The sequence below is a fragment of the Urocitellus parryii genome, chromosome 2 (assembly GCF_045843805.1).
Source record: "Urocitellus parryii isolate mUroPar1 chromosome 2, mUroPar1.hap1, whole genome shotgun sequence".
NCBI lineage: Eukaryota > Metazoa > Chordata > Mammalia > Rodentia > Sciuridae > Urocitellus > Urocitellus parryii.
In genome coordinates, this window is record NC_135532.1 from 84,289,000 (window position 1) to 84,315,653 (window position 26,654).

Below are 26,654 nucleotides of genomic sequence, written 5' to 3' on the forward strand. Positions count from 1 at the left end.
TGCATGTTTTTGGCACCTTTGTCTAATATGAGATAACTGTATTCATGGGGGTTGTCTCTGTGTCTTCTATTCTGTACCATTGGTCTACAAGTCTGTTTTGATGCCAATGACATTCAGGTTTTGTTACTGTAGCTCTGTAGTGTAGTTTAAGGTCCTGCTTCATGCTTCTTGCTAACAATTGCTTTGGCTATTCTGGGTCTCTTATTTTTCCAAATGAATTTCATGATTGCTTTTTCTATTTCTATGAGGAATGTCATTGGGATTTTGATTAGAATTGCATTAAATCTGTATAATGCTTTTGGTAGTATGGTCATTTTGACAATATTAATTCTGCCTATCCAACAGCAAGGGGGATCTTTCTATCTTCTAAGATCTTCTTAAATTTCTTTTTTTTTTTTTTTTTTAGTGTTCTGTAGTTTTCATTGTAGAGGTTTTACACCTCTTTTGTTAGGTTGATTCCCAAGTATTTTATTTATGTATTTTTTTTCTTTGGCTATTTGTAAACGGGATAGATTTCCTAATTTCTCTTTCAAAAGATTCATCACTAGCAGTGTACAAGTGTAGCCTTTTCCCCACATCCTCGCCAAATGGTGAGGCCAATTTGGAAAGCAGTATGGAGATTCCTGGGAAAGCTGGGAATGGATCCACCATTTGACCCAGCTATCGCCCTTCTCGGACTATTCCCTGAGGACCTTAAAAGAGCGCACTATAGGGATACGGCCACATCAATGATTATAGCGGCACAATTCACAATAGCTAGACTGTGGAACCAACCTAGATGCCCTTCAATAGATGAATGGATAAAAAAAAAATGTGGCATCTATATACAATGGAGTATTATGCAGTACTAAGAAAGGACAAAATCATAGAATTTGCAGGGAAATGGATGGCATTAGAGCAGATTATGCTAAGTGAAGCTAGCCAAGCCCTAAAAAACAAATGCCAAATGTCTTCTTTGATATAAAGAGAGCAACTAAGAACAGAACAGGAAGGAAGAGCATGAGGAAAAGACTAACAGTAAACAAAGACGAATGGGGGGAGAGAAAGGGAGAGAGAAGGGAAAGGATTTGCAAATGGTAGGAGACCTTCAATGATACACAAAAGTATAAGAGGTTATGATGGGCAAGGGGGAGGGGGGAAAAAAGGGAGAGAATTGAACAACAGCAGAGGAGGCAGAGAGGGAAGGTGGGAGGGGAGGGGAGGGGGGATAGTAGGGGATAGGAAAGGTAGCAGATTAAGACAGTCACTAATATGCCATTATGTAAAAATGTGAGTATGTAACAGATGTGATTCTGCTATCTGTATTTGGGGTAGAAATGGGAGTTCAAAACCCAATGGAGTCAAATGTATGAAAGATGATTTATCAAGAGCTCTGTAATGTTTGGAACAATCAATAAAAAAAAAGATTCATCACTGATATACACAAATGCGTTTGATTTATGGATATTGATTTTATATCCTGCTACTTTGCTGAATTCATTTATTCTAGAAGTTTTCTGGTGGAAAATTTTTTCAGATCCTCTAAGTATAGAATCATGTCATCAGCAAATAGTGATAGTTTGAGTTCTACTTTTCCTATTTGTAAATTTCTTTCATCTGTCTACTTGCTCTGGCTGTAGTTTCCAGGACTATTTTGAATAGAAGTGGCAAAAGAGGGTATAACTATCTTGTTCCAGTTTTTAGAGGAAATGCAAAAGCGCTTTCTCCATTTAGAATGATGTTGGTCTGGGGCTTAGCATAGATAACTTTTACAATATTGAGATATGTTCCTGTTATCCCTCGTTTTTCTAGTGTTTTAAACATGAAGGGGTGTGGTATTTTGTCAGATGCTTTTTCTGCATCTATTGAGATGATCACGTGATTCTTATCTTTAAGTCTATTGATGTGATGAATTACATTTATTGATTTCCACATGTTGAACCAGCCTTGCATCCCAGGGATGAACCCCACTTGATCATGGTGCACTATTTTTTAATGTTTTTGAATTCAATTAACCAGAATTTTATTGAGAATTTTTGCATCTATGTTCATTAGAAATATATGTCTGAAGTTTTCTTTCATTGATGTGTCTTTGTCTGGTTTTGGTATCAGAGTAATATTGGCCTCCTAGAATGAACTTGGAAGGGTTCCCTCCTTTTCTATTTATTGGAACAACTTAGGAAGTATTAGTATTAGTTCCTCTTTGAAGGTATTGTAGAACTTGACTGCGAATCCTTCTGATCTGGGATTTTCTTTGTTGGTAGGCTTTTGATGGCAACTTCTATTTAATTGCTTGAAATTTCTCTATTTAAATTGTGTATATCCTCCTGATTCAGTTAGGGTATATCATATGACTCTAAAAATTTGTTGATGTCTTCCAGATTTTCTATTTTATTGGAATATTAATTTTCAAAATAGTTTCTGATTATCTTCTGCATTTCAATAGTGTCCATTGTGTTATTTTGTTTTCATCACAAATTTTAGTAATTTGTCTTATTTTGCTTAGCATGATATTCTCCAACTCCATCCATTTACCAACAAATGCCATAATTTCATTCTTCTTTAAAGCAAGTAATATTTCATTGAGTATATATACCACATTTTCTTTACTCATTCATCTATTGAAGGGCACCTAGGCTGGTTCCATAGTTTAGCTGTTGTGAATTGAGCTGCTGTAAACATTGACATGATCCCATTGCTGTGGTATGCTGATTTTCAGATTCATATTTTGTAAATATTTTCTTCAATTCCATGGGTGGTCTTTTTACCTCCTTTATGGCATCCTTTGAAACATTCTAATTTTGATGACACTCAATTTATCTATTTTTTTCTCCTTTTGCTATTCTAAAAAATCATTGCCTAGCCCAAGATCATAAAAGTCTACTAATATATTTTCTTTTTAAAAAAAGTTTTTTGTAGTTGTAGATGGACAGAATGCCTTCATTTTATTTGTTTATTTTTATGTGGTGCTGAAGACCAAGCCCAATGCCTGAATGCATGCTAGGCAAGCACTTTGCTGCTGCGCTACAGCCCCAGCCCTACTTCTATATTTTCTTGTAGCACTTTTATATGTTAATCTCTTAAATTTAGAACTTTTATCCATTTGGGGTTAATTTTTGCCTGTGGCAAAAATTATATAGTGGATACCCAACTTCATATTTTTGTATATGGATACTCACTTGTACCAGCAAAAGGCTGTTCTTTCCCCCATTAAATTGTCTTGGCACCCTTGTTGAAAATCAAGTGACTATAAATGAATGGGTTTATTTTTGGATTTTCAGTTCCATTTCATTGATCTATATGTCTAGCCTCAAAATTCTTTCAATAAAAATGAATAGTGAACACCTTACTTAAATACTTCACTAAAACTGTGTGGAAAACAGAGAATGGAAAAGTATCTGTAATCCTATCACTGTAAATGTCTTGCTCTATTTCCCCTGAGCAAGACTTAGACCCTTTAATTTCCTATGATCATTATTCCTACCTGTTTTTAAAGCCACAACCCTCCCACCCCCCGCATCATGTTGCTTATTTCTTTTCCTATGCATTGGAAAAGACAGGAGGAGTCTGCAAAGCAGCTTGACTCTGAGATCATCTATCTCTCTCACAGGCACAAAGGAAGGGGAAGAGAAAAATATTCTTTTGTATTTTGTTGTTTGGTTTTTCTACCATAAGCCACTGATTTTCTATGTGTAAAACTGAAGCTCTTCAATATTATTCCCTTTGTACACATTTAGAGATATTTTCATTAACACTTTGCCTTGATTTAAGGGCAAGAAAAGAGAACATTATGAACAAAACAAAAACATGTATTTTTTCCTTTGCTCCCCAAAGACATTTTTACACCTGAAATATCTACTTAAAGTATATTTCTACTTAAGTTTGTTTTTTCTTCTTTCAGATACCTACACTCAACTTTTAGAAACCTCTGTGGCCATATAAACAAAGCACTTGAAAACCAAACTGGAAATCCACATTTTCAGAGAGCCAAGAGATTTTTTTTTTCTAAAGAGTTCAAAGAGATCTAGAAATACAAATCTCAGAAGGAAGGATTTTGTTCTACTTAAAAGCTAGACATGAAAAGCATATGTGATATTTTTCAAATTTATCGCCCCATTGAATATTCACATGCTACATTTTAAATTATATGATTTTGACTATGACTTGGCTCATACATGAAATATCCACCTAATATTACCAGGCAGTGCAATAGCGCTTTTAAAAATGAACTGTCTTGTTAAGGAGAAAGCCTATATGGTTTTGCCCTTACAAATTTAACAAGTCTATAATGGAGGTGTTGATTTCCGCCCCCAAACCTACTGCTGCTCTGTCTTCCCCTGTCCCTTCCCCTCGCTTTTGTGATCTGCCCTCACAATCTTTCAACCTGCTTATATTACTCTCCCAATTATTGTGCTCCTGTCACGTGGCCCTCTTTACTGTTACCTGAAGGGATGAGTCTCCTCCTCTGTCTAGTTGCACCTCCAGTGCTCTTCCACCAGTAAAAAGCTGGTTTGCCTCCCTTCCCACTCACAAAGCCCTGTTTATGTTCTGCAGAGCCCTGATAATCTTATTTGTGTTTCCTTCTGTATTGCTGGTACCACCAGTCTCTCACCTTGGATGGAAGGATCTTATCTATCTTTGCCTGGAGTGGAGCCTAGTCCGTAGTTGGTGCTCCATAAATATGTGCCTAATAAATCATCAGAGTATAACCAAGTCAAAGCCCTGGGGCATTGAGATGTGCATATGCGTTAGGCCATAATTATCTGTTCTTTTCCTAGGGAACTGACGTCTGGAAGCTCCAACCACTTGAACATGGTAGAGGAGAGAGTTGTTTCAGTTTTGTTTCGCTTTAATTTTTCACTGTTTTGTTTGAGTTTTCCTCAGAAAACACACAACAGCTTTTCTTCTGCTTCTTTAGTCTGTGACCTTCATTCATCATTGACAGCAGTGGGGAAAGCATTTCTCTGAACGAGGCTTCTTTCTACTTCTGAGCTCATCCTTGTCTTTAATCTTATTACTGATGAATTTTTACAAGAGTGTGTTCCTCCGGACAGCAAGGTGAAGGATGGCAGTGTGGACGCAGCGTGCTGACGCCACCCCACTCCTCGTGTCTCAGCTGACAGTGGCCTTTCCTGGGGGTATCAGGCCCCTCGCACACTTCACTGTCCTTAGCATTTGTCACATTCAGTATGAAAAAACCACCAACTGTCCAGTCTGTCATTAGTCCCAAATTCAATCCAAAAATCTTGAGATTTAAAAAGAATATATACCAGTACCTGATATAGTAAATGTTCCACACAAATAAATTGAACTAATTAATCTTTTCCAGCTTTACTATGCCGGTACCCCTGATTCATGGATGCATTTCCCAGCAATAATATGTGACTATGTCTGTAATGTTAAATAAATTTCCAGAAAGCACCATTAGTGTCTCTATGGGAGAAATAGGGTATTGAGAAAGAAAGAGAGGGAGTAGGCAGGACAAATTAGAGTCAGCCTTCAGTTACCGGTCAGTCATTTGGTCTGGGGGTAGACTATTTGATTCTTTGAAGTTATTGATGTGGTGATGATGGTATATAATTGATACCATTGGATGGTTGAACTTTGCTAGGATCTTTGGAAAGTAAATATTAAAGGATAGAAGTATGACCATGTTTGCATTTTGTTTCATCATTTTGTGTTCAGCTCGCCCTATAAATTTTGTCCTTGATGTTATGGTTAAGGATCTTAAAGAACTAATCTAATGCAGTTATATAAAAATTTTGTCATTTACTTCCCTTAAAAGAAAAACATTGCCATAACTCTATTAAAAGAACCTGTCATCTTAATTAAGTGGCAGCTGTTTTCCTACAGTTTTTTTTTTACCTCTTAATTATATAAACTATGCTGAGTGGGATGTAATAACATGATTTAAAATTGATAATTAGAGTGTGGAATGCACTTGGCAGTGAAATACAGCAATATCAGTGGCATAACTTTGGCAATAGAGAAATACTAAATATGATCCAAATGTCAATGTAGAAATAAATAGTACCAGATAGTCAATGATTTATATAATATCTTCGTTTAAATATAATCAGTTACACTTAACTTTTCAAATCAAGATAAAACCTGTAGTTTATTTAAGTCACAGTACATGAAGGCACAACTTGTGTGTATGTATGCATGTACATTGTGTGTATTACTGTATTTATATATCATTAAAAAGGTAATCTTTTAGTCATAAACCACAAAGGAAACCTTTTAGATGTTTCTTCTGAAAGTTATCCTTATATCTCCAAATATTGTGCTTGTTCTACTACATATCAGTTTGTCCAATTTAGACATTATCTTTTGACTTCTTGTTTCAATGAGTGAGGATTTCCATCCTTTTCTATTGCCTTTTCTCCCTGTCCTCTCCCTTCCAATGTAGTTTTATCTCTGCTTTTAATTAATTCAGGGATGCATGCAAGCTTCTTTAAAATTATATAAATAATGCTTATTGTAGAACTAAGAAGTATAATTATTTTTCCTATCTTATTCAGGTATCTGTTCTTCTTGCAGTTTCTAATTGCCTTTTTGTCTCTTGCACTAACTGAATTGCACATATGTTTAATACCGTCCATATTTTCCATTATGGTATATACTTTTTCTTAAATCTTCCATCTACCTTCTCTTGCCTTTTGAAGCCCACTCTCCTCAAATTCCCACCTAGACTATTTGCTCTGTAGGCCTCTGCTTGCTGCTGAATTTTGCTTTTCTTTGATGCTTCCCAAGAAGAGAGAGATTCTGTGATTCCTTGTTTTCCTTGATCTTAGTTTCCTCACACATGTTCATGAAGCACATATATTGATAGATTTGTAAGAAACATTACATGATCAGTATGTTTCCGAGACATTGGATAATTAAAAACATCTTTTTTTTTTCCTGTGGCTATATTTGATTGATATATCAGCTGGATATAAAATTTTAGGCTGAAATCCTTTTTTCTCAGAATGCTGTGCATCCTTTAGTTTGCCTCTGGTTGGCAGGAGAGGCAGTCAAGGCAATTTTGATTTCCAGTGCTTTGTATTGAAACTCTGCAATGGTTTTCTGTATTCTTTTTATACTTAATACTCTGAAATTTACAAAAGATATATGTATTTATGTGATTTTCCTTTCTTAAGTATGCTTTTTTAACCTATAGACTCATTTTATTCAGTTTAGAAAATTTACTCATTTTTTGATAAAATTTGTTTTCTATTTTTTTTTGTACTTGTACATGGTCAGAATGCCTCTATTTTATTTGTTTATTTTTATGTGGTGCTAAGGATCAAACCCAGTACCTTACACAAGCTAGGCAAGCTGTCTGCTACTGAGCTACAGCCCCAGCCCTGTTTTCTATTTTCTACAGTTTGTCTTTCTACAGCTTAGTCATACATTATATTTTCTGGATTTATATCCCAAATTACTTATGTTTTATTTAACTTAGATTATCTTATTCTTTCACTCTCTTTGATATTTCGTTGATTCTCTAGCCCTGTTTTCCTTTGATTAATACTGATTTTTTTCTTTTTCATGTGTGTTTTTAAAATTTCTTCTTCCCCACTTTTATGGTAATATTCCAATGTTAGTTTATAGATGTAGCATCTTCTATACCTCCTTGAAAATATGAAATAAAATTTATCTGAAGTTCTCTCAGTTTATTTGAAGTCTTTTATTCCTTCATTTATCAATTTATCTAAGTTACTTTTTCTGTTTTTGAAAGTTCCTAGAAGCACCAGTGTGTTCTCAGTCTTTCTTAATTGTGATGTTTAATATTTTATCTAATAATGCAAACATTGAAATATTGATTAGTATATACATTTCAGATATTAACAAAATTAACATGTGCTCAAATTAATTTGACCTTGTGGTAAAAGGTGACAACTTTTCCATTGCTTATGACATTTATTTCCTTTTTTCTGAAAATTCTTTCAGAAAATCCTTTCAGAAAAACCATGAAATAACAGAACAAATATTTTAGCTAATCTAGATAATGACAATCACTATGCCTGTTCCTTCAAATCCTGTTGTGAATAGGGATCTTTACATTGTGCAATTATAAACAATACATTATTACAATTATAGTGTTCTTACATATTTGTATTATTAATCAAGCAGACATTATATGGAATTAATTCTGAACTTTTTCCAAGTGTCCATGTTTGATTATGATTAGTATACTATAGTCAGGTTAATTATACATTAGTTTCTTTAGTGGAAGTCTAAGATACAAGTATCTGCAGCAAGAAACGATATTTTGAGAATTTAACTCCTCATAAAATGCATTCCATGCTGAAATTAGTGCCTTCAGCAGGTGCTGGTACCCTGCTACATTAGTATTCTTAGACCTTTCAGCAGGATTGAAAAATATTTCTGCTGGTTGTTAAGCTGCTATTCTAAAATAATAAGTACATAGAGACTTAACTAGACAAGATGTTGTATCGATGCCTTAAAATTATTTTCAATACATTATGCCCTTTTCCAAATATTTAAAGGCCATAATTAAGCATAAAGCAGTGAAATAGCCATAATAGTATCTGGATTGCTAGGAATTTATTATGGCATCCTTCTGAAAATAAAAGTTGAAAGCCAAGAAAAGGGAGAAGGAGAAAGGGAAAAGCATTAAAAAATGGTTTTCCCTGCGAAGCTCTGAGTAGAATTCACCAGTATCAGTCTGCCCCATATTGACAACATTCTAAGGCCTGGAATGGATCTGTTTTGTTGACTGAGAGAAGTGATATCTCCCATTTTAATACTTTCTGAAAATAGAGCTAAGTCTATGGAAGCAGATCACAGTTTGGGACCTATGATGAAGTTGATACTTCTAAGTGTGAGAAAATAATACAGGTTGACTATCCATAATCTGAAATGCTCCTAAATCCAAAACTTTTAGACCATACACATGGCATCACAAATGAAAAATTCCACACCTGAACTCATGTGACCAGACACAGCCACACTCCAGGTACACCAAATACACTGTATGAAATCACCTTTGGGATATGTGTCTAAGGCACCTATGAAACATAAGTGAATTTTATGTTTAGACTTGGGGCCCATCCCCAAGATATATCATTATGTATATGCAAATATTTCAAAATATGAAAACAATCCAAAACAGGTTGGTACCAAGCATTTCAGATAAGGGATGGTCAACCTGTAGCTAGGATTGTGAGGTGTGTCAGCTGGGATAAAAGACAGAGGAGCAGGTGAGTGTTTTCACAGTCTATAGCAGTTTTAGCTTTTTGTCATCTCATGTAGCTGTAAAATTTAAGTACCATTTATAAAAATTTACTGCAAAGTGCCTTTTTGTTGCTTCTGTCTCTGACCCTTGACCTATAAATGTGGCTGTCACCTGAAGCCCACCATGACTTTCTTCTTGCCTTTTCTCATAGATCTCTCATTGGGTGACTTCTACTCTTGTGGATGTAATTATCGCTTCTTTTCTAATGTTACAAGTATTTTTCCTAACTGAAACTCTCCTCTGAACATCAACCTTGCACTTTGAATTTTTGCCTGGAGATATATTTGATGTGCCTCCAAAGTAAATTCATCTTCCACTTGGCCATCTTACCACTGAGCTTTACCTCTGGTTGTAATTATTATGGTCCTTCTAGTCTCCCTTCAGAAGACTCTCAGAGTCAGCCTTTGCTGCCACCACCCTATGTTAGTTTCACTGATCAAACCCTCAGAGAATCTCCCTCCAAAACAAATTGCAACTGGGATTCCTTTCATAACCCTCTAGTCAGCCTCCTACACTTTTCTGTTAAGTACACTTTCACAAAGGTCAGTGAAATCATGCCACCCTCCCCCCCCCCCCCGCAAATGTGATTGCTCTGAGCTCCCAGTTACTATAGCATAAAGCATCCCGGGGGCAGGAGAATACTCTAGGGGAGTCCAGGCCCTCTATAGCCCTTCAATTCCATTGGCACTTCTGGCTCTTTTTTCCCCACCTGCCTCTCCACAGTCAACAGTTAATGCTTTATAAAAGGAAGGGATATATCTCACCTCTTCAGAATCTTACTGTGGGGCCTGCTCTACAATACACAAATGTCTCAAGGACATGAAGCAAAGAGACAACATTTAGTGAAAAAGGTCAACACACCACACCTCTCCCGCTGCACACAGTGATCAAGGACACTTTGCTTCTGAGGAAGAGTCCAGAGAGAACTTTGGTGAGAAATACGGGAGGCAACTGCCCATTATTTCTTTTTTTTTTTTCTGCCCCTTATTTCATGTAGACAACAAATTCACATAGGTCAATCTAAATCTACAAATGAAAGCTCAGAAGCAAAGTAGTCATCATATATATTATTATATAAGATATATAAAGATGCATATTTAAGTGGATAATTTAAAATCATCAAAACTTTTCGGTACATACAGCCTCTGCATGTACTTCCCAGAAGTTAAAAAACATAATAAGCAATTCTCCTGAGTAGTTTAAAAATACCTTTGCAGGTCAATGGTTTCTGTTTCTTTACTTTCAGAAAGCTTTTAAAATGACCTAATCACCATGTCAGCAGATTGATGAGGTCGAATAACTTTAGCATTAGAGCACTAAATATTTTTGGCACATGGTATAGAAGAAGTCTAGAGTATTGATGGATCTTCTCTAATGAAACTGAGATTGTTGTTTATTACGTGAACTAGATTTGTCAGGGCTTAGATCTGTAGAATGAACAATAGTGATGCAGATGATGCTGAAAACCTGTCTCAGTCTAGCAACTGAGAAGTTCTGCCACAGTTACATGAACTAATGGGCCAAGAAGGATGATGCAGTTCCATCTGTCTCATTAAGAAAGGCATTTCCAAAAAATTTTACCTATTGTTTAATTATAGTCAAAATGTGTTATTTTTATCAATTGTATACCACTAATAATTATAATGAAAACTCAATCCACAAGAACTTTTAACACTGAGAGCTATATATATATAGTCACAGAAAACTTAAAGAAAATGAATTTCCCGTCATTAATTTTTGTGATGTGTCAAAAAGGTGTTCAAACAAAATTACATTAAATCAGGATATAGCTGTGTGAGTCAAGTGGAATGGAAAGCAAATTCAAGGTAAAAGGAATGATATAAAATTTCTAACTGTTCAAGAAATTTCTGTTTGTATTTCTTTAAAGTGGGTTACGGTGAGCATCTGTGGTATTTAGAATGTATTGACTGCATTAAAAATAATGTACATTTATTTTAAAGTTTCAATATGTACAATATACCAGAAACTAACTCTTCTTTAATTATTTAACTTTATCATTAAAAATTTGAAATGTTACTTTGAAATATCTACTGAGATGAAAGCTACTGGTAGATCCAATGAAATTGCCACCAAAATTCTAATGACGTTTATTTTTCAGAAATAGAAAAATTCATCCTAAACTCTTATGAAATCTGTATCAACTTCCAATTAGACAAAAAAAAGAAAGAAAGAAATGAAAGGGATGAACAAAGTTGGGGAACCCACATTACCTGATTTCAAAACTTACTACATAGATACAACAGTCAAAACAGTGTACTACTACCATATAGACAGATAAGAAGACCACAGGAATAGAGAGACTAGAAAGAAATCCTCAAATAAATGGCAAAATGATTATCAAGGAGGGAGTAATAATTGTCATTCAATGGGGAAAATATGGTCTTTTTAGGAAAAGATTCTGGTAAAACTGGATACCTGTACGAAAAGAATAAAGTTGGACCCTCCTAAAATTATACAAAAATTAACTCAAAATAGACTAAAGACCTAAAACAATGAAAACTCTTGGAAGAAAACAAGGGAGAAGTTTCATGACATTGGATTTTTCTGGACATGGCATCAAAAGTACGGGTTAACAAAAGAAAAAATAGATAAATTATGCTATCAATGGAGTAAAAAAATATATGAATATACCACAGTGAATCTCACCATCATGTATACCCACAAGATAACTATTAAAACAAAAGAGAAAAGTAAATAGCAGAAAGATCAGTAGAGTAGAGGGAAGGGCACAGGGAGAGGGAAGAGGGGAGAGAAAGAGGAAGTACTGGGGACTGAATTAGAACAAATTATTTTCCATTCTCTTATAATTATGTCAAAGTGAATCCTAAAGTTATGTGTAACTAAAAATAACTAATAGAAAAGTATTTTAAAAGGCAACTTATAGAATAGAAGAAAATACTAACAATCATATCTGATAAAGACATAAAATCCAGAATATACAAAGAACCACAATGCAATAACAAAAACCCAATTTAAAAATTGGGTAAAAGACTTGAATAGATATTTCTCCAAAAAAGGTACATAAATAGCTATTAAGTATATGAAAACATACTTACTATCATTGATTATTTAAGGAAATATGATCAAAATTACAGGGAGATCCCACTTGTCACCCATTGGAATAGATATCAAAAATATTATCAAGGCCAGGGGCAGTAGTACATGTGTATAATCCCAGTGGCTTGGGAAGCTGAGGCAGGAGGATCCTGAGTTCAAATCCAGTGTCAGCAATGCTGAGGCACCTAACAACTCAGTGAGACCCTGTATCTAGATAAAATACAAAAAAGGGCTGGGGATGTGGCTCAGTGGCTGAGTACCTCTGAGTTCAATCCCCAGTACCCCCCAAAATATGCATGTGTATGTACATACACACACATCATATATACACACACACATATATCAAAAACGTCATCAAAAATGACAAGCATTGGTAAAAATGTGGAAAAAAATGAATTCTTTGCATTGTTGAAGGAAAAGTGAAATGATAATAGCCACCGTGGAAGACAGGACAGCTGTTCCTCAAAACATTAAACATAGAATTCATACGATCAGGAATTTTGTTTCTAAACACAAAAGAATTGAGAACCTGGAACTTCAACAGATATTTTTGTACCAGTGCTTATAGCAGCATTATCCTAGTAGCCAAAAGGAGAAATAACCCAAGGTCCATCTATGGATGAATGGATTAAAAATGTGGTGCGTACATATAATGGCATATTATTCAACCTTAAAAATGAATAAAATTATAATACATGTTGCAACATGTGTGAATAAAACTATGCCAAATTAAATAAGCAAGACAAAATGGAACAATGCTGTATAATTCCACGTATGTGAAGTAACTAGAAGAGCCAAACTCATAAAGATAGAACATAGAATGGTGGTTACCAAGGATTAGAGAGAGAGGCTGGGTTACCAAGGACTAGAGAGAGGGGCTGTTGTTTAATGAGCTTGGAATTTCAGTTTGGGAGGGTGAGAAAGTCAGCGGTTAGGCAGTGATAATGGTCTCCCATCAGTGTCCATGTACTTAATGCCACTGAAAAAAATGGGTATACCATTTTCAGACTTGAAAATAGTTAAAATGGTAAATTCTATGTTGTATGTATTTGACCACAGTAAAAAAACAAAATTTAATTAGATAGGTTTTTTTCGGATTTGCAGATGCATAGATATTCAAATTTCTCTTAAGGAATATATGCACAGCTGTTCACGTATTTGGAGAACACCTGTTCATATCCTTCATGGTCTGAACCCTTTTCTCACTTCATTTTCCTTGTTCTAACCACCTGGCAATTCACACCTGCTACGCTGGTGTACAAGTTGCTCCCTTCGCTTTCAATGCCCTTTCTTCCCCACCCAATTGCATTAGACCCTTCAAGATGCAGCCCAAGAGCTCATCACCTTTGAAAAATGTGCTGACTCCTCCAGAGAGGACCTATCTCTCTACAATGTCCCCAAAGAACTTTGCCATGCCTCTGATATAACTCATGCCTGTCCCCAACCAGACTGATTCTTTAAGGACAGGGATACCATCTCACTCACCTTGTACCTCCTACTTTTAGCATCGAGCATAGTTTGAAACAGGGTCTTAGAAGATAGTTCAATAATTGAATTTTTTAAAAACATGTAATTCTCTCTTATAATCCTCCTCTGAGACACAATTTCCCCTCTACTTTCCAGAATGAAAAAATAAAACCAAAGAAATTCTTCACCTTACCCAGGCTACAGGCTCACTGGGGCTGATGGGGGTGGAGGGACAGCATCAGAATTTTGCTTTCTTCTGACAATCCTGGTCTGTGGAGCCAGGTACTAAATCTTACTGTCAATAACTTAAGAGCATTGCTTTATTGGTTATAAAACACATGTTCTCAAATATGTGCCATAGGTTCTGCCCATAAATGAAATGATCTTATACATATTTCTGCTACCCCTTGCATAATAAGCCCCCCGCCACTGTTCCAACACCAGGAGGTTGGAAACAGCTGTGTCATTAATGAACGATAGCAGATCCTAACCAGTGACCTCCAGATGAAAGACTCATTATTTCCTTACTGGTCTCAGGAGCTATTTGGTCCCCTAGCATGCCAGCACGGGATTTAGACTGAGGAGTCTAAGCCTTGAACTATAAAAAAGTTTACGTAGTCCTTGATACAATTTGGAGCGATTACATTCTATTGTGCCAAGAATTCCTTATTAAAAATCAATTTAATTGTACATACTCCATCTGGTGGGTATTAGGGTCTTTTATGGGGGAGGGAGTGGACACGATTCTGTATTTACCTGATGTTTCATAGTATAAGCATGTAATTTTGCAGAAAAAGAGGTATTTTTGTAGTGCCGAGAAATGAGTAATTAAAGCAACTTTAAAAATGTTTACCAGACTTCTTTCACTAACTTTTGTGACTTAGAGCTGTGAGATTCAGCTTCTCACTTCTTTGAGATTTTAATGGGAAAGCATAATAACAACAAAAAAATCCTAAATAAATTTATATATTCATAGCCTATGCTATGTAATAGTTTCTATTATATACTTTTCACATTGAAATTCTGGTCCTTTTAAATATAACCTAGCTTGTCCTATTATTATTAATTTGAGTTTTTATGGTTTTTTTTCAGTGCTGGAGAGCAAACCCAGAGCCTTGCAGGTGCTAGGGAAATACTCTTACCATAAGTTCCACCCTCACCCTCTATTTGTGTTTTAAATTCAAGAAATTTGGATAATGAATGATGATAAGTTTATTTTTGATTGTCTAATGTATTGATATTAACCATGGTTTGCAAAAGATTACAATATGTGTGGTTACAATATTACAGGAAAATATTTCCAATTAGAGTGATTGTGCTTTATCATACAAAGTGGGGAAGATTTTGCAGTCTTTCTTAAAGCAGTTTATACCCTAAAAAAGGACCCCAGGGTTGGATGAGTAGCTCAGAGGTGGAGTGTGTGCTTAGCATGTGCAGTGTCCTGGGATCAGTTCCTTTCACCACCAAAATAATAGTAGTAGTAGTAGTAGTAGTAATAATAATAATAATAATAATAATAAAGGATCCCTTGGCTTCTTTAACATTTAAGAAAAAGATCTGGGCAATTGTCTTAAGTTTTTTGGTCTACTTATATGCTTATCATTGTGAAATATTTTGTTCATGTTTCAGACTTAAAATATCAACATAATAAGTTAGCAATCATAAATATTGATTTGATTTGATTCTGAATTGCCTTTACTTAAATGTTTTAAAAATCACTTATTGGTTATGTAGAATTTTCTATTAATAGCTGAAGTCTGTTGAACACCTTTTTGATAGAAGCCACAGTGTCTTTCATCTCTGTGCCCAGAATTCCTCATTTGTGAAATGAAACTAACCCTACTTTGTTAGGACTGTGACAAGGTTTAAGTGAGATAATCCATTGAGAGTGTTGTGAAGTTCTTGGAACAGAGTAAGCAATAAATATATGTGAGTTTTTATCATCATCAAAAATAACAGAATAACAATTCTACAAAAATATCTTTCCCATTTGTTTATTTTAAAAAATGAAGTTTAGGAAATAGTTAAGAGCCCAAATATACCTGTCCTGTACTTACCCTTATGTGAGCTTTTATCTTTAACATTAAATATTAATATTCTACATGCATTCTTTTATTAAGCACCTACTGCGTATCCATCTAGGTGCTATATCCTGGGTATGCAATAGTGAGTGGAATTTATGTGATCTCTAGCCACATGGGGTAGACAGATAACAATGCAAGAAAAATTAGAGAATGTGACAAGCTGAGAGGAAAGTTAGCATCATGTATCAGCATGGTGCAGGGATAGAGAATGGCAAATTATTTCTTTCTACATGTTTTTCTTTAATGTCGAAGTAATGCTTATTCTTTGTAATAGTAATACAGTGAGTAAAGCAAAAATAATTTGCCCTGTCTACCTTCCTTTTGGCTCATGTGGTCAGTAGGAGCAGCCTGCCCAGCTTGCCATGCTTTTTTTCCCAGCTCCTACAAACATGTAACCATGTAACATGTTTTTTGTGTAGTCTTACAAAATATGACTGCATATACATTGTTCTGTGACTTTCCTTTTTTGTTTGCTTGCCTTTGGAAATCCTTAGAAACTTTACAGGTATGTGGTGTTTGCTTCTAGCATTTTATCTGTCCAAAATTGATCCAGCAAGACACAGCTTTGCACAGTTTATGGGTGAGGCTCTGCCTGTTCATTACAATATTTTATCTAGTCTCCATTTAATTCTAGTCTCTCAGTTTCGTAATTTGTTGGATAAAAGGTTGTAGAAGCAGTTTCCAGTGTGTTACTACCACTGTTATTGTTAGTTCTTCTGGCAACCCTTGCTCTATGATACATCCCTGATTGTTCCCCTTGGTTTCCTGTCTACCTATTCACCTTACCTCCCTATTTATTTATTTTGTCTTTTCTTTTGTCTCTCTTGTACTCTTGAAATGAGTCCCTTCATTTCAGTACATATAGATTTAACATTTTTAAAGGTTCTTAGTATTTTATAGATTCACCGCAACCACCCCCTAATAAAGATCTTTGAGGTCTTTTTCTGTACCTTTTGTTTTGTTTGGTCTTCTACCAACAGTATTGCAAAATGACATACACTTTTACCTACTAGTTCTTTAATTTGATGAGACATGGATTTCCAGAAGTAGAGTTTCTAGACAAAGCATATGCTGGGGGTTTTTTTCCCCTTAATACATATAGCCAGATTAAATTTTTTAAAAAAGGTTGTTGGACTTTGACTTTTAAACAGATACCTTTAATGCCAATTATTCATCTCAGACCTGATGCACAAATTAGTAGATCATGATATTGCTGTTTCAGTGAGAAACCTCTTGGCTAACTTATTTAACTATTCTCTGTAGGGTACTTTTCCACTTCCACCCTCTACCAGGGATCCTAGAAGAACAGAGTTAATGGAGAAGCTGGCCATCCCTTCCCCAGATGAAACGGCCGTCTGTTAAGTGTGTCTGCTGTTAGTTGAGAACCTGAGAGCAGCAACAGGTACAACCCGTCGAGGTTGTGCAATGGCAGCAGGACCTCCAGACAGGAGTCTGTGCCGTTAGCCAAGATGGTTACTGCGTTTTTGGCAGTCAGGCAGCAGTTAAAGCAAAGAAAGATCTTTTTCCAAGAAGGAAAAGCCATTTAATAAGTTTGGGTCAGTTTGCTCATAACAACTCTACATTTGAGGACCAAAACCCCAGGAGCTTGGCAAACTGCAATGCTTGGCAGGTCTCCCCACCAACCCACCACGTCTGAGGCTGTCCTGCCAGAACCTGGCTCTCTGGGCTTCGACTGTATTCATTTAAGAGCATTCCTAGTTAACAAGAAAGTTAAGGCAGAGGAATCTTTCCCTCCATTAATCCAAGAGAGTGAAATTTAGTGGCTGTAAGCAAGCTGCCATGCAAGTAACTGCATGGCAGGGCGAGGGACAGGCCATCTGTTTGCATTGAGGACTGTGCATTTGGTGTACGCAGCTGGGAACGTGTGGCCCACCGAAAATGACATTCATGTTCAGGAATTGGGTGGTGCTCTTTCTTGTACATGAATTAACATTTGTATATGACTAACTAGTGTGAAAGTCTGATTTTATAGTGTGTCAGAGAGGCATCGTGTACCTGTCTCATGAATAAATAAAATAAGAACATTTGTATGAATGTTTAAAAATACAGTGCGTTCTCATACTTTTTCCGTTTCACCTATGGAAACCCTGCCAAAATGAAATCAAGATTGAGTGTTTACAGTGGAAGAAATAACCAGCTTGTGGATTTTGAAATTAGGAGGTGGGTTTTTTTTTTTTAGTGTGTTTTGTTTATTTTCATTTTCTTTCTTCTTCTTCTTCTTTTTCTCTTCCAAAACATCGTTACAATCAAATAAACAGATCTGATCATCTAATGATGGATGATTTGGACACAGACTGAAATTGAACTGGAAATGTTGAGAATATGCTTGTTTATACTTTTCAAAAAGCAGCAGCACCTGCAACCGATAAAATTTAGTGAGAACATATCAAAAGATTTGGAAGAAACATGGCCATGATAGTGCCAACGTGGTCAATATCAAAGCATCAGCTGCTTAGAGGCAATATCCCAACACTTGACCCACCAAAAACATTAATCCAAAATGAAGAGTGAAAAGTTTTACATGGTTCAGCATTGTTCGGAACAATGTCAACAAGGTCAATTTAGGGAAGGAGATACTAAATTTATTAACATTTCTTTTCCTCCTTATTGTATGTTTTTAACAACCTGACTTTCTTGGTTACGCAAAATTCATTCTAGGACTTGAAAATAATTTCTGACTACTCGTTTATAAAAAATAGACTGCTACTTCAGGATCTAAATTTGGGAAGTTACTAGATTCACTTCCAGTGCTGCTCTGGCCTCTTAAGAATAGGGCCTGTGGTTCTACATGTGAGGTCATGATATAGGGGAATTATTCAGAAAAGGAACCACAGCCCCCTACACACAAACATAATCCCACCTTCATGCAACAGGCACAAAGTAAACACTATTACGGCAAGCTTTCTAAGTGCTATCTGGCTGACCCAATACATTTTATCTTTAATCCAGTGTTTTTTTTACAGTGGCACAATTGACATTTTGGATCAGATAATTCTTGTAGAGGGCTCTCTCAAGCAATGCAAGATGTTCAGGAGAATCTTTGTCTTCTACTAACTTGACAGTGTCGTGTTCCTTCAAGCTGTTATTATAAAAATGATCTCCAGGTATTGGGAAATGTCTCCTTGGAGGCAAAATTTCACTCTTACTCAAGAATTTTAACTGCCTGAAACAGGTATATAAGTAGCATGACCATTTTTTAAAAGTTCAAAAGAGGTGTAAGAGAATCTCCCTTTTTCCACCTAGAGAATATCTCTAACTACCTGGAGATGATGAATACTAAGATAGTCTTTTGTATGACCCAGAAAGATGTTGTCATGCACATGTGTACATACATCTATTTTGCACAGTCAGGACCATTCAACGTAAGCCTTGATTTTTTTCCATTTTAATTATATATCTGTGAGCTTTTTGTATGACAATATATACATATTTGTATCCCTCTATTTAATGTCTGTAAAGAATTTCATTATATGGATGAATTCTAATTTTTTAACCAGCTGTCTGTGTACATGCCGTAACTAAGTTTTCATTTTTCCAAATGATGCCAAGTAAACACACTCATGTTTTGATGTCAAATGCTACGTGATTATAACTGTAAGATATAAACTAAGAGTCATCTTTAAAAGTGGAATTACTGGGTCAAAGGAAAAGTACATTAAACATATTTGTAGACAGTGTCATATTACCAGTTAATTGCCTTTTCTGCCTGAATATATTGAAGAGTTAATCTTATAAAATTTTAAAACTCAGACTGGAGATGTAGTTCAGAAGCTGAGCATGTGCATAGCATGTGTGAAACCTTAGAAAACCCACAAAAACTTAAATTATAATTCAGTAATTCTCATAATGGGATATGCATGGGTATTGGTCTGTCTGTATCTGTTGTTTGCTTTCTTTCCTGAAACAAAGGATGCTCTCTTTTGGCTAATCAAGATTTTAGAATATTTCAGGAATTTTTCTTCTGTTTTATCTTTGAATATATTTTTTAATATATTTGTTCTTTTTTTTGAGAAGTATACTTTTTGGAATTTTTTTATTATCTTTGAAAGATTATTGTTTCTCTTAAAAAGCAATATTAACACTTTGTTTTTTGCTTAGCATTGTTTTATTAAGACCAGCCTCCTATTCCTAATTTCAGCAATGTCAATTCTGATTTTTATTCCCTTCTCTATGGCTTTAATCTGTAACATTAATCTTTCCTTATTTTCTTCCTTCTTTAATATCTTACACATCTTATTTTATCTCTTGTTTCAGAGAAAAATAATTTTCTTTAGCTTGTTTAGGCTCACAAAAGGTATTTGAAAATTTCTTCTAGCCCCATGACCTGGTTCTTCTGTAGAGATTGTTTCATATGCACTTATCTTATTCTTATTTTTTCTGTATTATTATTATTTTTTTAGGACGTCTAGAGGACTAGGGTTTCAAAGTTGTCTTCAGAACACTTTCTCATCAAATTTTCTGTTTCTTCTCCACTGGTCATCTGTCACCTTGCAGTAATAAGTACCTCCCCCGCTGCCATTTTTTCCTCTTGGAAGAGGAGCCTCTATGCTTCACAGGGAATTTATGTGTGTTATGAATTTTCTGTTGGATGATTTTGTATTTTGTCTTCTTCAGTTTACCTTGATTAGTGTCTGCCAAGTTGATTGTCATGTATATTTCTACTATGTCCTTCCATTCTCCCTGCTTGATTCTTAAAAATCTTTTTAAAAATTATGTATTGCCCTCTAAGTTCAATTTGGCTGCTGCACTAAATTTGTCCAGAGACCTCAGTCACTCCTTCTCTACTTCTATATTTTGTCCTCTAATTAAAAAAAAAAAAAAGATGGGGCTGGAGATGTGGCTCAAGCGGTAGTGCACTCGCCTGGCATACACGCGGCACTAGGTTCAATCTTCAGCACCAAATAAAAATAAATAAAGATGTTGTGTTTGCCGAAAACTAAAAAAATAAATATTAAAAAAAGAGTTGGTTAGCTATTTTTCAGTTGTTTTTTTTTTCTTTCATGGAAATATTTTACTCTTAATCTATAGGTTATGCTTGTTATGGACATTTTACCTTTTATTTGATCTAATCACATATTTATTAGTATCCATTCTATATCATATATGGTTTTAATTAAAGCAGTCTCATTGGTTAACTGAAAATGGTCTATCCTACTTTTTTCTTCTGTTTTCGTTTGTTTTTGTTGATTTGAGTTGATGGCAGGGGAGGAAAGGCCACTAGAAATATCACAACCATACCCCTTTCACCAAGACAACTTAACTGACTAAGCAATATAATCAGATGCTTACTAGATATCCATCAGTGTTGGCTAATTATTTGAATGTAACTCAGAAGTATAGAACAGTCTTAGGAAAATTAATTGTAAACCTTTGAAATGGTTTACAGATATATTTGAATCAGATGTGTATCCAGGTACTTATTGCACTAAAAGTGTGATTCAAGTATTGATTGCCAATGTCTTGAGTGGTAAAAAGACAATAGATTGAAATTGTGGGTTTAGGGATGGGTGATATTTGAATCAGTGTTGTAAGAATATTCTGAGTGTAGAACATAGCATGAACCTTTGGTTCTCAGTTGTCCTCCAGTATTTCTTCATCAGGCCTCTTTGGGACTTCTTTGGATGATAGCAAAATTAAGAGCAAATTGGATTTTTTGAAAATCAACAAGCTTATCTTGGATTTAGGAGGGAGTCTCCTATTTGATTCTTTAAAACTTGGGTATGAGATGATGAAAGCTGTGTTTAAGAAAGACATAATTTAGTGATTGAACCGAGACACTTAATTTTATCCCGCTGGGTCTTGGTGAGTCCCTATTTATACCATGTGTCGTAGTGGATATGGCTATACATAAAGCAGCAGAGGGGATGATTTCTGTCTCAAGAAACTTGGACTGGTGGAGTTATGAAGCTGATTTTGAAAAATATTTAATTTAGTAAAATTTCAGTGCCAGAGTTGATTTCTACTCAGGTTAACAGGGTGTAGTTATTCTGTTTTGGATTAGGTTCTACCAAAATAATGAATTTAGTCTACCATGAGTTAGCCTAAAAGTAGATTCCATGATGTTTTAATCAGCTATTTCACTGCTGTGACCAAAAGACCTGACAGGAACAATGTTAGAGGAAAAGTTTATTTGGGGGCTCATGGTTTCCAAGGCCTAGTCCAAAGATAGCTGATTCTTTTCCTAAGGGCCCCAAGTGAGGCAGAACTCATGGTGGAGAGTATGGCAGAGGAAAGCACCTTAAAATGGGACCAGGAAACAGAGAAAGAGAGTGTGTGTTCTTTTACCAAAAACAAAATATCTAACCCAAAGGCATGCCCCCAGGGACCCACCTCCTCCAGTGATACCCTATCTGCTTACAGTTACCACCCAGTTAATCCCTATAAGGGATTAATGCACTGATTAGGTTAAGGCTTCCATAACCCCATCATCTTACCTCTAAACTTTTTTGCATTATCTCACACGTGGGTTTTTGGGGGATACCCAGTATCTAAACAATAACACATTATTTGTATGGGATTTTTAAAAGTCTGCCCCCAAATCATTAATATCCTATCATATCAAATTAGCTGCACAAGAATGTTTCCCCATATTTCTGTATTTGCTTCCTTTTAAGTCCAGTTTTTGCCCACCCTCCTGAAGATTCACTCCTCCTCTACCCCACACTTAGTGCCTCCATATCTTCTTCTGATCATACCTGAGAGATCTTTCCTTCTCTAAAATCATTGTATTTTCTTGTTTTGCAACACTAATTAATCCCTGGCACTTTGTTCTGTAGTTATTTTTATGTTAGTTTTGCCTAGTCAATCATAATTATAGACTAATTGAAGACGTGAACAATATTCTAAGGTTTTATTTATTTATACATTCAGTGTTGCTGCAAAAGATGATGAGAGCCTGTTTCTTTCATATTATTTGTTTTAATATCAGCCAAGGAAGAGAACATACAATTATGGAGGGTCAGTATTTTGTGAACTAAAAACACACACAACCAAGAGAGGAGTGTTTGCTGTTGTTTCTTATTTATGACTTTTATCTATTTGAAAGTCCTACAAATATAAATCTTATTTATCAAATCAACTTTACAGGAAAAAAAATAACATGAAGTTCAGACTCTTCCAGTCCATGAGAATGTGTTGACACAGACATAGTAAATATAAACCCAATTGTTTTGTTTTAAACTTTATGCATATATCTTATAAAACCAATGTGTCTTAAATATAAATTTTCCTTAAAATATTAATATTAGTGATATTGGGAATTTAGATCCTATGAAAGAACAACTGGTATGGTCCGGGGGCTCATTATCCCTGAGCAGCTGTGTCCAGCTGGTGGTCCACATTCCCCACTACTTCTTCGGTGAATGGAAACGTTTAGGTCAATATTGATATAAAACTTCATGAACTTTCTTCTCTTTCAGCTTTGGTTCGCCTTTGTTAATGGATTTTCTGGGCAGATTTTATTTGAACGTTGGTGCATCGGCTTGTACAATGTGGTAAGCATTCTCCACCTCTCTCTGATAGCATGCAGGACTTCGGGGACATTCCTTCACTGTTTATGTCTGGGAAGTGTATCTAAGTCAATCATCTGTGTACTTAGCAGGCAGCACAAATATATCTTTAGGGCCTTTGTTGCTCCAGCACATCCTGCAGAAGCCCAAACTCTCCACACATGGTTTCAATCATAGCAGATCATTCTTGAATAACCCATGAAGTTATTAACCCATATATCTTGATAATAGACCCTTGTTGCCCCCTTACTAAATGCCTGCTCAACAATTCATGATTTTAGCTCAAGTTAAAATTTCTGAACTACATCTAAACTCACTTTACTTCATAATTTTTTACTTCTGAATTCTTAATTGTAGACACAAAAATATAGAATATGTGACCACTGCTGTCCCTTCTGTCCTTCCAGAAAGAGTATCTTTCCTTGTAGAAGGACATTTTCTTCCACAGTTGTTATTCAGATGATGAGTTCTGATTTCCAGCTGTCATGGAGAATTGTAATCAGCTTATCTGGTAATTTTCATGATTTCCAAGTACTTTTCATATTACTTGACTGTGATGAATTCAAAAGCTGGAAATTAATATAAACTATAAGCTAAAATGGCTCCGTAGCTGTTTGGCTGGCTGGCTTTCTTTCTTTCTTTCTTTCTTTCTTTCTTTCTTTCTTTCTTTCTTTAATAGGAGGTAAAAAAAAAAAAAAAAAAAAAAAAAAAACAACCTGAGAGGCTTGTTTCTGAGTGCTGTAGAGACCCCAGAATGGCCCATCTCTAGATGATGATAGAGTTGCTCTTCTTGCTCTGGACTCTACCCTGGCGTCCTGTGCCCCTTGGGAGTTTCCCTTTCTGTAGCAGCCATCACAGATAGGTGTAGATGGGAGTTACCAGACGTGCAATGATATAACTTGTGATGCTATAAATATTTATAGTGTGTGTAGACTTCAGTGGCCAGATATTCATGCTGCCCATACATTCAGCCCTCATTTTTTGAGTAGCGCCCATGTGGAGTGCTGGTAAAAAATGCTGAGTACATCAGTTTACCCTAATCCCATGTAACTCACAGGTTCAGGGGGTCAGTGGTGAGGCTGGGTTCCGATCTTGAGTTGAATTGTGATGGCCCGTTAGTGTCTGTGTTACTGGCTACAAAAATGCACTATGCTTTTGTGCTGATGCCCTAAAAGACAAAGACAACTGATAATGAGAGAAGAACTAGGTTGACATGCTGGTGAACCTCCTTTAACAGCTTACTCCACAATTAGGGCCTCAAGGGCTTCCTTTCTATGTGCTAAAGGGAGACTAGAGATCATTAGCTTTGTAAGACTTGAAACTATTTTGAGTAGGTTAACCCATTTTGTACCATTGTCCCAGATGCAGAACATCTGTGAAATCTTATATATAGTATATAACATACCATATGATTATAGTAATAATAATATAATTATATAATATAACATTATAATATAATATTAATATAATAATGTATATAAGTCCTAGGTTATGATTTCCAACCTATTTTAACGTGTTTACATAATTTTTTTGAAATATCGGTAGAAATTAAAAACTTAGGACTTCATAACTTAAAGTTATGCTACGATTTGGTGGGAGGAACATGTGGGCTACTGTACAGTGGTTCAGCACCAAGTGTCACAGAGTTGCTGTCTCGTGCAAATCCATGCCACACTCCTATTATTTTAGTTAATTAATTTAGGCACAGGGGATTAAACTGAAGCATACTTTACTACTGAGCCACATCCCCTGCCCTTTTTATTTTTTATTTTGAGACAGGTTCTAGCCAGGTTGCTTAGGGCCTTGCTAAGTTACCAAGACATGCCTCAAACTTGCAAGCCTCCTGCCTCAGCCTCTCAAGTTGCTAGCTGGGCTAAGGATATAACCCAGTGGTAGAGTGCTTGCTTAGCATGCATGAGGTCCTGGGTTCAGTCCCCATCACAAAAAGAGAGAGAGGGAGGGAGGGAGACACTGAGCCCTAGGAGGCTCTGCTGTGGAGTTAAGGACAGGAGGACTGGAATGCATGATACCTGCTTATAAGATGAATGGATTTTAGCCCTCTTTTAATGATCCTGGCATGGAGCTAGGTTCTTCTCTTCCATGAGGCCTTGGGCAATTCAAATGAATTCAAAAAATTTTATTAGGTGCCTGTTCTACATAAAATGCTGATAAGCTGAGACAGAGTATTGGTCAAATTAAGGCCCACAGAACAGTTATGGAATAATAACCAGGGATTGTTTGGAAAGTACAGATACCTGAGCTCCACAGCAAGTTAACAAAGAGTGTCATAGAGATACTGCCTTTTTTTTATATTATTATTTTAAAGAATGACCTTTTATTATTGTCAAAATGTGCTTGCTCATCATAGCAAACTGGAAATTACAAATAAGCAGAAAAGAGCAAACTAAATTTCATTCATAATTCTACTACACAGAAGTGACCAATATTATAATTTTGCTATGATTCTTTCCAGAAAAATTAAGATTACATGGCAATACTGGTCTGCTGCCTATATTCCTACTAGATTATGTTGGGAATGAGATACTGCCTTTTAAATGCACTTTTCTAGTGATTATTATATACAAGAAAGTTTAAAAAACATAGTGAGTTGGAAGAATTGGAAATATGTTCTTTTTGCCTTTATGTGTCCCCTGAGCTATAGAGGAAAGGACATTATGAATAGTAGTGGATCACAAGGTGAAATGATCTTGGGTTACCTCAAAGCAGGCACTGAAATGAGCTGCTGCAAAGTGCTGGTAGGAAACGTACTTCCAATTAGGACATCAAGGGATCTGTGACTGCCTCTCTCATTTGAGAACACAGCAGTGTCTCAGTCCACTTTCTGTTGCTATAACAAAGTATCTAAGACTGGGAACTTTATAAAGAAAATAGGTCTGTTTAGCCCACATTTGGGAGGCTGAAAATCCAAGATTGAACAGTCCCATCTGCTCAGGTTTAGTGAGGACCTCTTTGGCTGAATCACTACAGGACAGAAAAGTAGAAAGGAAAATGGCGACCTGCAGAAGAGACCAAGTGTATAGGGTAGCCTCACTGTATAACAACCCATTCTCAACAGAACTAACTCATTCCTGCAAGAACTACATTAATCCCCCCTAAGAAGGAGGCCCCCCTAACCTAATTACCTTCCACTGGGCTCACCACTCTGGGTACCAAGCCTCTAGCCAGTGAACCTTTGGAGGGCACACTCAAACCACACCCAAACTGAAGCAGGAAGCTTTGCCCTTTTTTCATGGCTTGTATATGAAATAA

At 35.8% G+C, this 26,654-nt stretch overlaps 1 protein-coding gene across 2 annotated transcripts in view; it reads left to right on the plus strand.

Moving 5' to 3' along the window:
• LOC113199601 (phospholipid-transporting ATPase IB) overlaps window positions 1–26,654 on the plus strand; it is a 630,500-nt gene that overhangs the window by 437,619 nt on the left and 166,227 nt on the right. The window contains exon 28 of one of the 2 annotated variants that reach the window (XM_077793137.1): window positions 23,295–23,369. The exons of the other annotated variant lie outside the window; for it this stretch is intronic. Coding sequence (XP_077649263.1) covers window positions 23,295–23,369 — 75 coding nt within the window. The remainder of the gene's footprint in view (window positions 1–23,294; window positions 23,370–26,654) is intronic. 2 annotated transcript variants of the gene reach the window in all.